The sequence below is a fragment of the Oncorhynchus keta genome, chromosome 4 (assembly GCF_023373465.1).
Source record: "Oncorhynchus keta strain PuntledgeMale-10-30-2019 chromosome 4, Oket_V2, whole genome shotgun sequence".
Classification (NCBI taxonomy): domain Eukaryota; kingdom Metazoa; phylum Chordata; class Actinopteri; order Salmoniformes; family Salmonidae; genus Oncorhynchus; species Oncorhynchus keta.
This window is the reverse complement of record NC_068424.1, coordinates 61,831,095-61,847,336: the sequence shown is the minus strand read 5'-3', so window position 1 is coordinate 61,847,336 and position 16,242 is coordinate 61,831,095. Positions and strand designations below refer to the sequence as shown.

At 41.9% G+C, this 16,242-nt stretch overlaps 3 protein-coding genes across 3 annotated transcripts; 2 read left to right on the top strand and 1 right to left on the bottom strand.

The window, feature by feature from the left end:
• Positions 1–190: 190 nt before the first annotated feature.
• On the top strand, positions 191–1,010 carry ndufa1 (NADH:ubiquinone oxidoreductase subunit A1). Its single transcript, XM_035767269.2, has 4 exons — positions 191–353; positions 463–566; positions 713–802; positions 914–1,010. Exons 1-4 carry the CDS (start codon positions 335–337, stop codon positions 932–934), a joined length of 234 nt encoding a protein of 77 aa, XP_035623162.1. The 5' UTR covers positions 191–334; the 3' UTR covers positions 935–1,010.
• Positions 1,011–4,376: 3,366 nt separating this feature from the next.
• On the bottom strand, positions 4,377–6,074 carry nkap (NFKB activating protein; the record flags this gene model as incomplete). Its single annotated transcript, XM_052518254.1, is given in 6 exon segments — positions 4,377–4,631; positions 4,634–4,722; positions 4,832–4,984; positions 5,566–5,751; positions 5,867–5,882; positions 5,927–6,074. Coding segments are annotated over 6 exon segments (669 nt in total), but the record flags the coding sequence as incomplete, so codon positions are not given.
• A 2,023-nt stretch (positions 6,075–8,097) lies between these two features.
• zbtb33 (zinc finger and BTB domain containing 33) lies at positions 8,098–12,706 on the top strand. The gene is made up of 2 exons (XM_035767241.2): positions 8,098–8,939; positions 9,661–12,706. The coding sequence occupies exon 2, from the start codon at positions 9,663–9,665 to the stop codon at positions 11,571–11,573; it is 1,911 nt and encodes a 636-aa protein (XP_035623134.1). The 5' UTR covers positions 8,098–8,939; positions 9,661–9,662; the 3' UTR covers positions 11,574–12,706.
• Positions 12,707–16,242: the final 3,536 nt, after the last annotated feature.

The window sequence follows — 16,242 nt, the reverse complement described above, 5'->3', positions numbered from 1 at the left end:
GACATGAATATGCATAGCCATTTTGAGACATCTCCGATATAAGTTGTTTTTCTCAATTTCCTGGATGTTACGTGTCCTACTTATACCAGTACACTCGTAACAACTTAAGCATTACGAAATTTATATTCGATCAAATAAACCTCACGAAGCAAATAAACATTTTTGTTTGTGGGGGGGGGGGGAAATTCGACACTCATTGACCTCCATTGAAACACTCCTTGGTTGGTGGGCAAAACATCGAAAAAACGTCACCTGCTTCGAGGGAGACAGATTTTCCGCCGAGTTGGGCCTCTCTCTTCCGCTTCCTCAATGTGAAACTTCCGGAAGTGAACGGATGACCGTGAACTATTCAGGTTGGTCGACATTTTGTTAGCCTTTCTTAGCAAGTTAGCAAAATAAACTGTCGTATTTGGCGTGTCTGACAAATAAAAGCCTTTGTCACTTGCGTCACCCACATTGCAGTTATGTGGTATGAAATTCTTCCCGGTCTCGGAGTCATGACTGTTTGTCTCATCCTTCCTGGGGTTTTCACTGCACAGATCCACAAACTCACCAACGGGGGGAAGGTGAGAGATATTTGCTTACCGATGTGTTGAATGACAGCAATAGCTAGCTAGCTAAATGTGAAGTTTTGAACTGGTTGACGTAATACCATTAGCTAGTTCTATATACTAAATTAGCTATGTTAACACTTCTTCTCTTTGACTTTTAGGAAAAGAGAATCGCCCGGGTTCCATATCAGTGGTATCTGATGGAGAGAGACAGACGTGTGTCAGGAGTGGATTTGTATTACAAATCGAAGGTAAACAGGCAATGAATTCAGGTTTTTGCAATAACAAAGTACTGTAACGTTATATTACTAGTGTCTGTCAGGCATTGCTTAGGCCTACCTAAATCTTTCTCTTCTTTACAGGGACTTGAGAATATCCACTGATCCCAGATCTCACCTATGGAATGGATTTCTGTCAAGAATTCGTTGTACATTAAAAGTTATGTATTGTCTGAATTAACCAGTTTCTTTGTGTAGTTACTGCTGATTATGTTGAAAACCGTACGAAATAACACATCAGGTTTACAGAGTTTTGAATGTATTCAATAGACAATTTGTAACTACTTTCTATGGCTCCTAAGGAATTACTCCTATTCACTGATATCAGGGGAGAACAGCTAATAATAATGGCTGGAGCGAATGGCATCAAACACATGCAAACCATGTATTTGATACCATTCCACTCCAGCCATTACCACAAGCCTCAACTAAGGTGCCACCAACCTCCTGTGACTGATATTCATAACATGTTATGTCTGTCTGATGTATGCAGATGTATGGTTCTAGATGACCCTAGTTGCTTGACTGGGCACGTACCAGGTCGGCTTTACTGCAGTCATGCCGCACATATAACATGTGGTTCCTGAGATGTTAAACACTTGAAACAAATCACATTTAGCAATCTCAGAGCATAATGATATCTGAAAATAGTGTAACATGACTGCATCAACGATGGCCTGGAACACAGCCTATCATTGCATTCAAGGATTGGCCTGAGGGTGCATTCATAAATTCACTCTGGCTATCTACTCTGATTTCAGAGCGCTTTTGAGTGTGCTAGAGCACATAATAACTGATGAATTTACGAACGCTCAACATCTGAATATGGCCGGCATCAGTAAACGTCGGCATTAAATTGTTGCCAGCAGCACCGTTACAGTCACCAGTGCTCTGGATAACATAAAAACAACTTAACCATCTCTGCTAGGGGTAGTCAACTGGTCAGTGAGATTTTCTCTAATTTGACTGGAAGTAGCTATCTAGCTAGACAGCTTGGATGCTTTTTATTTTTTTATTTAACCTTTATTTAACCAGGTAGGCAAGTTGAACAAGTTCTCATTTACAATTGCGACTTGGCCAAGATAAAGCAAAGCAGTTCGACACATACAACGACACAGAGTTACACATGGAGTAAAACAAACATACAGTCAATAATACAGTATAAACAAGTCTATATACGATGTGAGCAAATGAGGTGAGATAAGGGAGGTAAAGGCAAAAAAAGGCCATGGTGGCAAAGTAAATACAATATAGCAAGTAAAACACTGGAATGGTAGATTTGCAATGGAAGAATGTGCAAAGTAGAAATAAAAATAATGGGGTGCAAAGGAGCTAAATAAATGAAATACAGTAGGGAAAGAGGTAGTTGTTTGGGCTAAATTATAGGTGGGCTATGTACGGGTGCAGTAATCTGTGAGCTGCTCTGACAGTTGGTGCTTAAAGCTAGTGAGGGAGATAAGTGTTTCCAGTTTCAGAGATTTTTGTAGTTCATTCCAGTCATTGGAATCAACTGGAAGGAGAGGCAGCCAAAGAAAGAATTGGTTTTGGGGGTGACTAGAGAGATATACCTGCTGGAGCGTGTGCTACAGGTGGGAGATGCTATGGTGACCAGTGAGCTGAGATAAGGAGGGACTTTACCTAGCAGGGTCTTGTAAATGACATGGAGCCAGTGGGTTTGGCGACGAGTATGAAGCGAGGGCCAGCCAACGAGAGCATACAGGTCACAATGGTGGGTAGTATATGGGGCTTTGGTGACAAAACGGATTGCACTGTGATAGACTGCATCCAATTTGTTGACTAGGGTATTGGAGGCTATTTTGTAAATGACATCGCCAAAGTCGAGGATTGGTAGGATGGTCAGTTTTACAAGGGTATGTTTGGCAGCATGAGTGACTGCTGTTGTGAGGTCAGAACGCTCGGCTCAACCCTACTCCTCCACCAGAGCGTCCAGTTCACACTGAACGCTCCGAGTGAAACGCTCTGAATAACGGACAATCTGAAAAAACTCTGAATTTACGAGCGCACTCTGAGTTGCAATCTTGCACTCCAGATTCAATTTACAAACTCACCCTAAGTAACCTGCTCCACAGACTCACTGATCTACAAATCTACCATACACTCAGCATTGTGCCATCTCTGTACATAAGAGACTGGTGGTATTGAATTTCAAGGACATCATAAGGCTGCACAAGCACATCATGCCAAAGAATTACAATTCTTCCAGTCTAGACAGACTATTGGTATTGACCTCCACCGTCATTTTAGAGAATTTGGCAATACGTCCAACCGGCCTTACAACCGCAGACCATGTGTAACCACGCCAGCCCAGGCCTTTCACATCCAGCTTCTTCACCTGCAGGATCGTCAGACGAGCCAGCCGGACAGCTGATGAAACTGTGGAGTATTTGTGTCTGTAATAAAGCCCTTTTGTGGGAAAAACTAATTCTGATTGGGTGGGCCTGGCTCCCAAGTGGGTGGGTCTATGCCCACCCATATTAGTTTATTTCAATATCCTTATATGAACTGTAACTCAGTAAAACTGTTGAAATTGTTGCATTTTGCATTTATACTTTTGTTCAGTATTTAATACATTTCCCAGAGAAAGAGCCAACCTAATTTTAAACATCAACTAAATTGACCTATTGCATAAAGCCCCACTATTTTTAAATGATTTATTAATTCTGAATATGTGATATTACATACACGTTTCCTACGTTAATCGAAGGTTCTGGGATGGATTGGATTTGATTTACAATGAGTGTACAAAACATTAGGAACACCTTACTCATATTGAGTTGCGCCCCCATTTGCCCCCAGAACAGCCTCAATTCGTCGGGGCATGGACTCTACAAGGTGTCGAAAGCGTACCACAGGGATGCTGGCCCATGTTGACTCCAATGCTTCCCACAGTTGTGTCAAGTTGGCTGGATGTCCTTTGGGTGGCGGCCATATTCAACGGGTGTTGATACACTGTTGAGTGTGAAAAACCCATCAGCGTTGCAGTTCTTGTGCGCTTGGCACCTACTACCATTCCCCGTTCAAAGGCACAGCAATCTTTTGTCTTGCCCATTCACCCTCTGAATAGCACACATACACATTCCATAACTCAATTGTCTCAAGGCTTAAAAATCCTTCTTTAACCGGTCTCTTCCTCTACACTGATTGAAGTGGATTTAACAAGTGACATCAATAAGAGATCATAGCCTTCACCTGGTCATTCTATGTCATGAAAAGAGCAGGTGTTCCTAATGTTTTGTACACTAAGTGGCTTTTGTGGAGCGATGCTTCGTGGGTGACTGTTGTTGTGTGCAGAGGGTCCCTGGTTCGCGCTCGGGTATGGGCGAGGGGACGGTCTAAAGTTATACTGTTACAGATGCACAATATTGTAATAGCCCAATACAAAATGGTTCTCCGGATGGGTCTCCAAATCTATACACCATACATCTGCATGGTCCAGTCTTGTGCTCGTCTTTGAATACGTTTGCTTTGTGACAAACAAGCACTTTCCAATATTCAATTGACTACTTTCTAAATAAACAAAATAGTCCACTGTGTCAGAGAGGTTTTAAAATATAAGTAATATAAGCCTAATTCCCAATACAAAGAGGAAAGAAATAACATTCTCAAATCACGAAACGATGAGAAACAAACCACAACGAAAGATAATGCCGGGAGAAAAAGTTAACCGAAGCTGAAAGTTCCCGAAAGGGGAGGAACAAAAAGGCTCATTTGTCCTCTTTGCCTTTAGTTTTTCTGTACACCATTTCTCTGAAGCTCGAGAGGATTTTGCTCTCCCTCTTTCCTCCTTGTTGAATGATGCCACGGCTCTCTTTTCATCCACACTGTCGATCTGGTTTTCCTTTCTCAGACGCACAGCCTCCATACGACGATGTCTGGAGGGTTACAAAATTGCAATGAGCGTTACAAAGTAGTCGACCAAACGTGTAAAATATGATGAAATATTGGAAATGTCCAAATGAAAACAGAAGAGTAGTAATGTACCTGCTACCTCTCATCACGAAGCCAGACATCTCAAAGGTTACGATTTCGTCACTAGTCAACCCGATTTCACCTCTTCTTGGGATACGCTTGCTTGCTTTCACATATTCTGCCATAGCGGCACCCTCACCTGGCAGCAGGTCATGACCAAAATTAGGGGGAAAGAGAAAAATTATGTAAATCAATAAATCAGTCATTCATTGATAAAAAAAAATTAAAGAATAGAGCTGCATTTTAAAAGCTGAATATATTGTGTGGCAATGTCATTACAAACTGTGGAAGCAAGTTGTATGTACCTAGTAGCACACTAAAATTAAGGCGCTTGTGTCATAGTCACTAAGAAATAAACTGGGCTACCTGAATGTGTCCAATAAGAAATGCTGGTTTTCGTTTTCAATCACAAACCATTCTATTGAAGTGCAAAACATTTTGCTACAGTGTGCACTAACAAATATGACCCTGGCTTTGTTTTCTACTGAATGCCACATAATTACAATGTGATTAACTACTGTCAAGTGTCGTAGACAGTGTGGAGTATCCCTTATAATGTTAGCAATAGTAAGCTATTAACATCTCTAAAGTTATAATAAAACGTGGTAATAAAGTTATTATAATTTCATAACAACATCTGAGAGGAATTTCAAAATGTTTCCATAACTTTGCTATTGCATAACCCCAGCCACAGCACAAGGTAGATTATTAAATGTAAGAAAGATTACTCTATGCATACTTACTCGAGAGGCTTGTCGTCCTGGGACAGGTGGGTGAGTGGGGCCTCTGGGCCCACCATGTGTTTGGCAATGCAGGTCCTATCCACCCACAGATCCCCGTTGGTGTCCTCCTCCTCTGACCCGTCGCTGCTGGAGTCGCTCGCTGACTGCTTGCGGTTCTTCATAGTCTTCTTCTTCTTGAACTTCTTTGACCTGTGAAGAGAAGACAAAACACGGTTAAGGAAAATGCTGTAGTGTATAGGTATGTCATGTATTTATGTTATGGACGGTTGACTAGAGGTAGAATGTAGATTCATTTACTTTTTGCTCTTCTTTTTCACTTCCTTATATGAAATAAAACAACATTAGAGGGTGAAATAAACTTAGCCAGACAAGCAGCCTTTATAATTGAATTGAACCCTTTTCAAGGTGAAACATTTCTCAACACCAGAGTCCGACTCTTTCTCGCTGTCATCGGAGTGTTTCTTGTTCTTCCTTTTGGATTTCTTCCTTTTCTTCTTCTTATCATCTATGAATTAGACTGCACTTGTCTTGATCTCTCCCCAATTCAAGGGTGTAATCAGAACATACATTTGACTTACTACATAATATAGAATGCCCAGTTTCCACTTTGTTCTTGACTAGACGATGCATGTCATTCAGTCAGATATAGGCTAACTCAGGGCAGACTTTCATAGAAATATTATTATAAAGACTACCACAGCAGCTAATTCAGCACACTCACCCGATGAGCTTGAATCTGAGCCTCTGTTTTCCACATACTCTTCAACTGGTGAAAGGTCATCAGAGCTTATTGGAAAAAGTCACAAAATGATCTAAATTTAGATCATTTGATAGTTGGTGTGTATAGCCCAACTCTTCATAATCTTGTACTTGATTAGTTCAATAAGATGCATAAGAATAAGTTACTCTGGCGCCATTACTCTTGGTGAATAGCCCCAGACCTCAGGTCATCCAAGTTCACCAATTCTCTCCCTCTAATGTAACCGTTAAATTAAAAAATGAAATACTACAGCATTCTGCAGCGATATGCCATCCCATCTGGTTTGCGCTTAGTGGGACTATCATTTGTTTTTCAACAGGACAATGACCCAACACACCTTCAGGTTGTGTTATGGCTATTTGACCGAGAAGGAGAGTGATGGAGTGCTGCAACAGATGACCTGGCCTCCACAATCACCCGACCTCAACCCAATTGAGATGGTTTTGGATGAGTTGGACCGCAGAGTGAAGGAAAAGCAAGTGCTTAGCATATGTGGGAACTCCTTCAAGGCTGTTGGAAAAGCATTCCAGGTGAAGCAGGTTGAGAGAATTCCAAGAGTGTGCAAAGCTATCATCAAGGCAAAGGGTGGATATTTGAAGAATCTCAAATATAAAATATGTTTAACACTTCTTTGGTTGCTACATGATTCCATGTGATATTTCATAGTTTTGATGTCTTCACTACTTTTCTACAATGTAGAAAATCGTTTTTTAAAAATTAAGATAAACCCTTGAATGAGTAGGTTTGTCCAAATGTTTGACTCGTACTGTATATCCATTGATTCTTGAAGAATATAACTTATAAATGCCTCATGAGCTTAGTTCAACTGTGACACTCCATGAGAACCCAAAATATAAGCTTGTTTTTCTCCAATGTTTGTAAACATTATAAATGTAAACAACCACTGTATATCATCATAACATGATTAAAACAATAATTTTAAAACAATAATGTTGATATCATGGATGGTCAGTCCTTGCATCCATAGCTCTGTCTATTAATCTGAGTGGTTACATTTCTCCAGGCCCATCCCTCAGCTTTTTACCAAAAAAGTAGATTGTCAAGATATCAAAGTGTCACCAACAAAACATTTAAACAATAGGCCTACAGCAAATGCTGCATATGGCATTCATTTTTCACATGTAAATAGCGCTATTCAGTAGTGCTCAAAGCATGAAATTCCATGAGCACAACATTTCTTTTGAGATGGGTGAGAACAAGCCTACATAACCAACCAATAAAGTAAAATTTAACACCCATATTTGGCCAGCTATGTAAACTTTAACATTGATTTATCCTGAAACAGATTTAGTTCAATTGGTAACATACATTTGTGTCTTTGTCGAATGCCTCTTAAGGGGAAAGTAATCTAAAAGTAACGGCATGTAATCAGGAGATGCTGATTGGCTGACAGCCGTGGTATATCAGGCCGTATACCACAGGTATGACAAAACATTTATTTTTACTGATATAATTACATTGGCAACCAGTTTAGAATAGCAATAAGGCACCTCAAGGGTTTGTGGTTAAGGCCAAAATCCAGGAACTCTGCGCTGCACATAAGAACAGCCCCGAGCCATGGTATATTGGCCATATACCACACCCCATTAGGCCTTATAGATTAATTAACTCCTCCTCCACATTTACTGGATTGGTTGAACAGTGCAGAAGAGAACCTCCCCCGAAAGTTGAGTATGTTGGGGATCAAGTGACTTCACAAACCCCTGAAACAATTGTGTCGCTAGATTGTGTGAGTCAGACAATGCTAACTAGCTGGCTGTGCGTAAACACAGCTGTGAGACCAGGTGGTAACTAATTAACTTGCGCAAGCGAACTACATTTACCCCGAGATGAAGGCGTTTTGTCTCTGGCGTTGATCATCATTCCTGCCGCCACTTCGCTGATTTCTGTACCTCTCGCGGGGGTTTTCCGTACGAAACCCTTTGTCATTTCTCCTCGAATATTCGAGGAGGTTTATGCTCTTCTTAATTTTGGGGGGGCTTGGGCATGGGACCAAAGACTGGACTGGAGTCGCGAGATCGACTGCCGCTGCCAGATCGGTTCCGTCGTCTTCTGGGGCTTCTCTGTTCTTGATCGGACAGAGGCGTAGTTAGCGTTTTTTATGCTAACATCCTAAATTCGAGAGCTTGGTAAAGAATAAACAGGAATGACTACCTAATCTGCTGTTTCGGTCATTCTGCGTTGTTTATATACGAGCTTCAGAAACAGTACATGATGGGGTGCGAGTGTAAATAGGTCCCCCTTGAAACAATGCAGCACGATGCTCTATGTTCCGCAAAGTACATTAGACTGGAACTGACTTTTAGCAGTCGCTTAAGCAATGTCTCTGGCTTAAAAAATAATACTTGTGGTCTGTATTAATTATCTCAAATAATTCCATTGAGCATATCTAGTTTCAAACGTTTGAACTGCAGCAAATGTGTAGCTCTCGCTACATGGAACTATTTTGACACAGTTGTTGCGACTCCTGTTGGCCATGCATGAACTAGCAGTAGGTCACACCGACCGTAACAAGGAGATTGACGTTTTGTTGTCTACAACCATCTACCGATACTTCGTTTGGAAAGAACATCAATCATACGGCTTGGCGTTGCAGGTAAATACCAAGTGTTAGCTACTTGTAGAAACCAACATCGTATATTGGCCCCATACAATAATTTTGTAATGATGGAAGATCAACTCTCACCAAAAGGCCGCGAACCAGGAAGGGAACATCCGTACCTATGTTAATAGCTAGCTAAACTAGATCCTCTTCATATAATCAATCAATATGAAGCCGTATTTCCCTAATGTAAAATAATACATTGTACAAGGCTACCTTAAATCACTACCATAATAGCTTTTTATTTGAAAAATACATGTGATTGGCATGCAAGACTATTGTGTAGACCGGCCTTCTATTTGTGAATGGTGTTAGGCTAACTAGCTAACGTTAGCTTGATGGCAAGTTACAAACAATGATATTGGTTTTCGCTCTCTCCTCCCCCAACAATATTTGTACAGACCTGGACTTTTATTGACTAATTATGGCTTTAGCTCGTTAGTTAGCTAGCAATGTAGCTAGTTTACCAACTATTTTATTCACCCCAACAGCCAGCATAATGGGTAGCTTGCTGACTCCCTCTGCCTTTAAAACAATGAGCTACTATGAATGCATGATGAGGTCATCCAACAAGAAGTGAAAGGTGATTTGCAATTTACAGCTAATAGGGCAGTAAAGGAACTGTAAGACCTGGGATGGAGGACATTTTTGTATATTGATATAAAAGACTGTCAAGTGAATGCATTTATTCGTTGCTCTTGTCTTCACCCCACAGGGATGTCGGGCCTAAAGCTGATCTCTGCAACTGACACCCGATATTCAGGAACGGTGCTGAAGTCGATGAATAGACAACGAAGTAACGGATTGTTCTGCGACGTCACCATAATTATACAGGACCGTAAATTTCGAGCGCACAAAAACATATTGTCGGCGTCGAGTACTTATTTCCACCAACTTTTCTCGGTGGCTGGACAGGTGATTGAGTTGAATTTCATAAAGGCGGAAATCTTTGAGGAAATCCTGAATTACATTTACAGTTCCAAGATTGTCCGCGTTCGCTCTGACATGCTCAAGGAGCTTATCAATGCTGGGCAGATGTTGGGGGTGAAGTTCATTGCGAATCTAGGTGTACCGCTCTCACAAGTCAAGGGCCTACCTGGCCTGTCCAAAGACGCGGAAAACAATGAGGTGAGCTCTGTGGACAAAAACAGTACAGAGCCAACGATGCCCATTATCACAGAGTCCTTTTCACTGTCTGCAGAGGAGTTCAACCAGACTGACCGAAGTACGGATCAGGACTCAGACGATGACATTATGTTTGTGTCCAAAACGGACGCCATCAAAAAGTGCAAGCCCTCTGAAATCATTGATTTGGATGCACCCGAAACAGAGGAAGCCTCTGTGACAAAGCCACCGGGAGAGGCCAGACCCACTGCTTTGACAAAGGACCAAGAGAAAACAGTCAAAGCAGCCCCACACCTTAACAGCTCCTCTCAGACCCTGCGAGACCACAGTCCTCTGAACATCCCTATGGTGTCCCCTGACACCAGTTCCAATATTACATCTTCGCCTGCTGTAGCCTCGTCTTGCAGCACATCCACAATGCCGGCTAGAATTGGCACTTTCATCCCCAAACTCCACAGCACCTCCCTGCCCTCAGAAACCCCAGCGATAATAGGGATCCATAAGAAGCAGGTTACACTAGCTCAAAAGGGCAACTTAAAAATCAAGCTCTCAGATGTGACGTCACCAGGCGGATTCATCAATGAGGCAGGCATTAGCATTCCCCAAGTGGCTGCAGCTGCAAAAAAGACAATCACACTAGATAAGGCCTCAGAGCTCGGCTCACTTTCTTCAGGCTGCAAGGTGTATGCCAATATTGGGGAGAACACATATGACATTGTCCCCATGAAGGACGATCCCGGGGAGGGAGATTCTAAAAACAGTAGAGGGGCAAAGAGGTCTCTGATGGCCACACCTCTTCAACCGTTCAACACCTCTCAACTGCCACAGGGTGCTTCGAGCAAGAAGAAGGCCAAAAGCGAGCAGGAAGATCACTACGAGCTCATCATGGACGGGAAGACCTTCTTTGTGTGCGTGGTCTGTAAGCGTCCCTACGTGTGCCTGACGAGCCTCCGGCGCCACTTCAACACCCACTCTTGGGAGAAGAAGTACCCATGCCACTACTGTGACAAGGTGTTCGCCCTGGCTGAGTACCGGACGAAACACGAGATCCACCACACGGGTGAGCGGAGGTACCAGTGCCTGCTGTGCAACGAGATGTTAATCAACTACCAGCTACTGTCAACTCACTGCAAACAGGCCCACAACCAAGACCCGTCTGGGAGGAAACAGAAGGACGTCACCGACAACAACTTGTACCGCCTGCTCCCTTGCAAAACGGTGCAGTTCAAGACCTACTCATATGAGACGGACGGTTCAGATCCAGGAGGGGTCCCTATTATCCAAGAGGATGGGAGCGTCCAGCACATTAACCCTGGAAGGGGGCAGCCCAACCCACTACCGTTACAGTCCACCCAGGGCAAGATGTTAAACTGGGATGACATATTTGTGGCGCCTGAGGCACAGCCTCGACCAGCTGCGCACGCCCACCGACCAGGGAGCCACCCCATCCAACCTCCCCCAGGCTCGTCGGAGTTTGAGTTTGTCATACCAGAGACCTACTGAGCAGGGTGGCTCACCGATCTGTGCCTTGTCAGTGGGGTCCCCTTCTCAAATTCTGTTTCCTGGGTCCATGTCAAATATCATCCATGTTGTCTTTTTCAAATGTTCAACAGTTGTTTTGTAGGAAGTTCCTATGTGCACTAGCTAACCCATCTGGAGTGTAGTATGACTTTTTTGTTCTTATCATGCTCGTCATTGAACTGTCTATTGTCTCATTGTATTTCTACTGATGCTTTTTAATGGTAAATATTTCCAAGAACTTTGGAGTGCTCATGCTGTTCAACAGAAGGACCCTCAATCTAGTCATATAAATGTATTTATTGTTGGTATATATATTTCTTTTATGGTTTTTTTTATAGAGGCAAAGTATGTTATGCCTTTGAGAAGATAATGTACAGTTTATTTTCAAACCACAGAGATTGGATCAGGATGTGGGATATTGATGGAATTAATTGATACTGAAACGATGCTCTTTCTGCACACAGGGATTCAGATACCAGCTCATTGATGGGATACATTGCTTCAAATACCATATGTGTTGATTCAAATCTGGATTGATCAAATTTCTATTGGATTTTTGTGCCACAAATGAAGAGGCAATGAGCTCAAATGACTGGTTTTGCTGTGTTTGTAATTAATGGTTGACAATTAATGATAACACTTCTGCCCAATGTTGAAGGGAAACCCAATTGCAATAATTATTTAGTAGTTGAATTGGTTGCACAAACCTATAATTTAAGATTTAATTATGTCCATTAAATATTGAAGTCCTTGCAAAAGGTTTGATCATGACTTACTTACATGGTCTACTCTTTTGTTGGGGCCTTTTTTTTCCTTTCATATGCTGGCCATATATTTTGCAGTCTTTCTAAAAGTCATGTTCTGTCAAGGATGGAGCTGCCTGCTACTCTGTATGTATAAAGTTACCCTATGTAGTGTATCATAGTACTTATGTAACTCATTGGAATCACGTTCCTTTTTCTTCCCAGTCGTCTTGTCAGTATGTAGTTGAATAGAGTTGGACTGTAGAGCTAACTTGACATTTTATACTGCTTCAGTATGTCCTTCAATAAGGGCACTTCCAGCTTTTATGGTTTAAAGCAAAAATTACAAAATTAACAGTGGTGTCCTCTACATAATTGTCCTAAACACCTTTTTAATTTTAAAATGTTCTTTGTTTAAATAATGTATTTATTAGGTCTTCGTGCTGAACAACTGTTAATAAAGTAAATAAAACCAAAGTGTGTCTCATTTCACAGAAGGGAAGAAATCTTTAGCTTGAGATGGCTGTCCTTTTTGTATGAAGAAGGATAATTCTGGTTGTTGTCCTGACTCCCATAGTAATGAAGGAGGATAAATCTGGTAGTTGTCCTGACTCCCATAGTAATGGAGGAGGATAAATCTGGTAGTTGTCCTGACTACCAAAGTAATGGAGGAAAATTAATGTGGTAGTTGTCCTGACTCCCTTAGTAATGCAGGACAATGAATCTGGTAGTTTTCCTGACTCCCATAGTAACGAAGGAGGATAAATCTGGTAGTTGTCCTAACTCCCATAGTAATTGAGGAGGATGAATCTGATGGTTTTCCTGACTCCCATTATATGGGAGGGAAATGAATCTGGTAGTTGTCCTGATTCCCATAGTAATGAAGGAGGATAAATCTGGTAGTTGTCCTAACTCCCATAGTAATGGAGGACGATGAATCTGGTAGTTGTCATGACTCCCGTAGTAATGAAGGAGGATGAATCTGGTAGTTGTCCTGCCTCCCGTAGTAACGAAGGAAGATGAATCTGGTAGTTGTCCTAACTCCCAAAGTAACGGAGGAGGATAAATCTGGTAGTTGTCCTGACTCCCATAGTAATGGAGGAGGATAAATCTGGTAGTTGTCCTAAATCCCATAGTAATGGAGGAGGATACATCTGGTAGTTGTCCTGACTCCCATAGTAATGGAGGAGGATAAATCTGGTAGTTGTCCTAAATCCCATAGTAATGGAGGAGGTTAAATCTGGTAGTTGTCCTTACTCCCATAGTAATGGAGGAGAATTAATCTGGTAGTTGTCCTTATTCCCATAGTAATGGAGGAGGTTAAATCTGGTAGTTGTCCCAACTCCCATAGTAATGGAGGAAATTGAATCTGGAAGTTGTCCTTATTCCCATAGTAATGCAGGAGGATGCTTCTGGTAGTTGTCCTGACTCCCATAGTAATGGGAGGAGAATTAATTTAAGTAGTTGTCCCAACTCCCATAGTAATGGAGGAAATTGAATCTGGAAGTTGTCCTTATTCCCATAGTAATGAAGGAGGATGCTTCTGGTAGTTGTCCTGACTCCCGTAGTAATGAAGGAGGATAAATCTCCCATAGAAATGAAGGAGGATACATTTACATTTAAGTCATTTAGCAGACGCTCTTATCCAGACTCCCATACTAATGGACAAATTGGTGCATTCACCAATTTCTGGAAGTTGTCCTGACTCTCGTAGTTATGAAGGAGGATAAATCTAGTAGTTGTCCTATCTCCCATAGTAATGAAGGCGGATGAATCTGGTGTTTTTCCTGACTCCCGTAGTAATGAAGGATGATAAATCTGGTAGTTGTCCTAACTCCAATAGTAATGCAGGAGGATACATCTGGTAGTGGTCCTGACTCCCGTAGTAATGAAGGAGGTTGAATCTGGTAGTTGTCCCAACTCCCATAGTAATGGAGGACGATGAATCTGGTAGTTTTCCTGACTCCCGTAGTAACGAAGGAGGATACTTCTGGTTGTTGTCCTGACTCCCATAGTAATGAAAGAGGATAAATCTGGTAGTTGTCCTGACTCCCATAGTAATGAAGGAGGATAAATCTGGTAATGTTTTCCTGACTCCCGTAGTAACGAAGGAGGATAAATCTGGTAGTTGTCCTAACTCCCATAGTAATAGAGGAGGATGAATCTGATGGTTTTCCTGACTCCCATAGTAATGGGAGGAAATTAATCTGGTAGTAGTTTTCATGACTGAAGGAGGACAAAATCTGGTAGTTGTCCTAACATAGTAATGGAGGACGATGAATCTGGTAGTTGTCATGACTCCCGTAGTAACGAAGGAGGATGAATCTGGTAGTTGTCCTGCCCCTCCCGTAGTAACGAAGGAAGATGAATCTGGTAGTTGTCCTAACTCCCAAAGTAACGGAGGAGGATAAATCTGGTAGTTGTCCTGACTCCCATAGTAATGGAGGAGGAAACAATCTGGTAGTTGTCCTAAATCCCATAGTAATGGAGGAGGATAAATCTGGTAGTTGTCCTGACTCCCATAGTAATGGAGGAGGATAAATCTGGTAGTTGTCCTAAATCCCATAGTAATGGAGGAGGATAAATCTGGTAGTTGTCCTGACTCCCATAGTAATGGAGGAGGATAAATCTGGTAGTTGTCCTAAATCCCATAGTAATGGAGGAGGTTAAATCTGGTAGTTGTCCTTACTCCCATAGTAATGGAGGAGAATTAATCTGGTAGTTGTCCCAACTCCCATAGTAATGGAGGATAATTAATCTGGTAGTTGTCCCAACTCCCATAGTAATGGAGGAAATTGAATCTGGAAGTTGTCCTTATTCCCATAGTAATGAAGGAGGATGCTTCTGGTAGTTGTTCTGACTCCCATAGAAATGAAGGAGGATACATTTACATTTAAGTCATTTAGCAGACGCTCTTATCCAGAGCGACTTACAAATTGGTGCATTCACCAATTTCTGGAAGTTGTCCTGACTCTCGTAGTTATGAAGGAGGATAAATCTAGTAGTTGTCCTATCTCCCATAGTAATGAAGGCGGATGAATCTGGTGTTTTTCCTGACTCCCGTAGTAATGAAGGAGGATAAATCTGGTAGTTGTCCTAACTCCAATACTAATGAAGGAGGATACATCTGGTAGTGGTCCTGACTCCCGTAGTAATGAAGGAGGTTGAATCTGGTAGTTGTCCCAACTCCCATAGTAATGGAGGACGATGAATCTGGTAGTTGTCATGACTCCCATAGTAACGAAGGAGGATACATCACGTAGTTGTCCTGAATCTCATAGTAAATGAGGAAAATGAATCTGGTAGTTGTCCTGACTCCCATAGTAATGAAGGAGGATAAATATGGTAGTTGTCCTGACTCCCATAGTAATGAAGGACAATGAATCTGGTAGTTTTCCTGACTCCCATAGTAATGAAGGACAATGAATCTGGTAGTTTTCCTGACTCCCGTAGTAACGAAGTAGGATAAATCTGGTAGTTTTCCTGACTCCCGTAGTAACGAAGTAGGATAAATAAGGTAGTTGTCCTGACTCCCATAGTAATGAAGGACAATGAATCTGGTAGTTGTCCTGACTCCCATAGTAATGAAGGACAATGAATCTGGTAGTTTTCCTGACTCCCATAGTAATGAAGGACAATGAATCTGGTAGTTGTCCTGACTCCCGTAGTAACGAAGTAGGATACTTCTGGTAGTTGTACTAACTCCCATAGTAATGGAGCAAAATTAATCTGGTAGTTGTCCTGATTCCCATAGTAATGAAGGAGAATACTTCTGGTAGTTGTCCTGACTCCCGTAGTAATGAAGGAGATTAATTCTGGAAGTTGTCCTGACTCCCATAGAAATGAAGGAGGATAAATCTAGAAGTTGTCCTATCTCCCATAGTAATGGAGGAGGATGAATCTGGTAG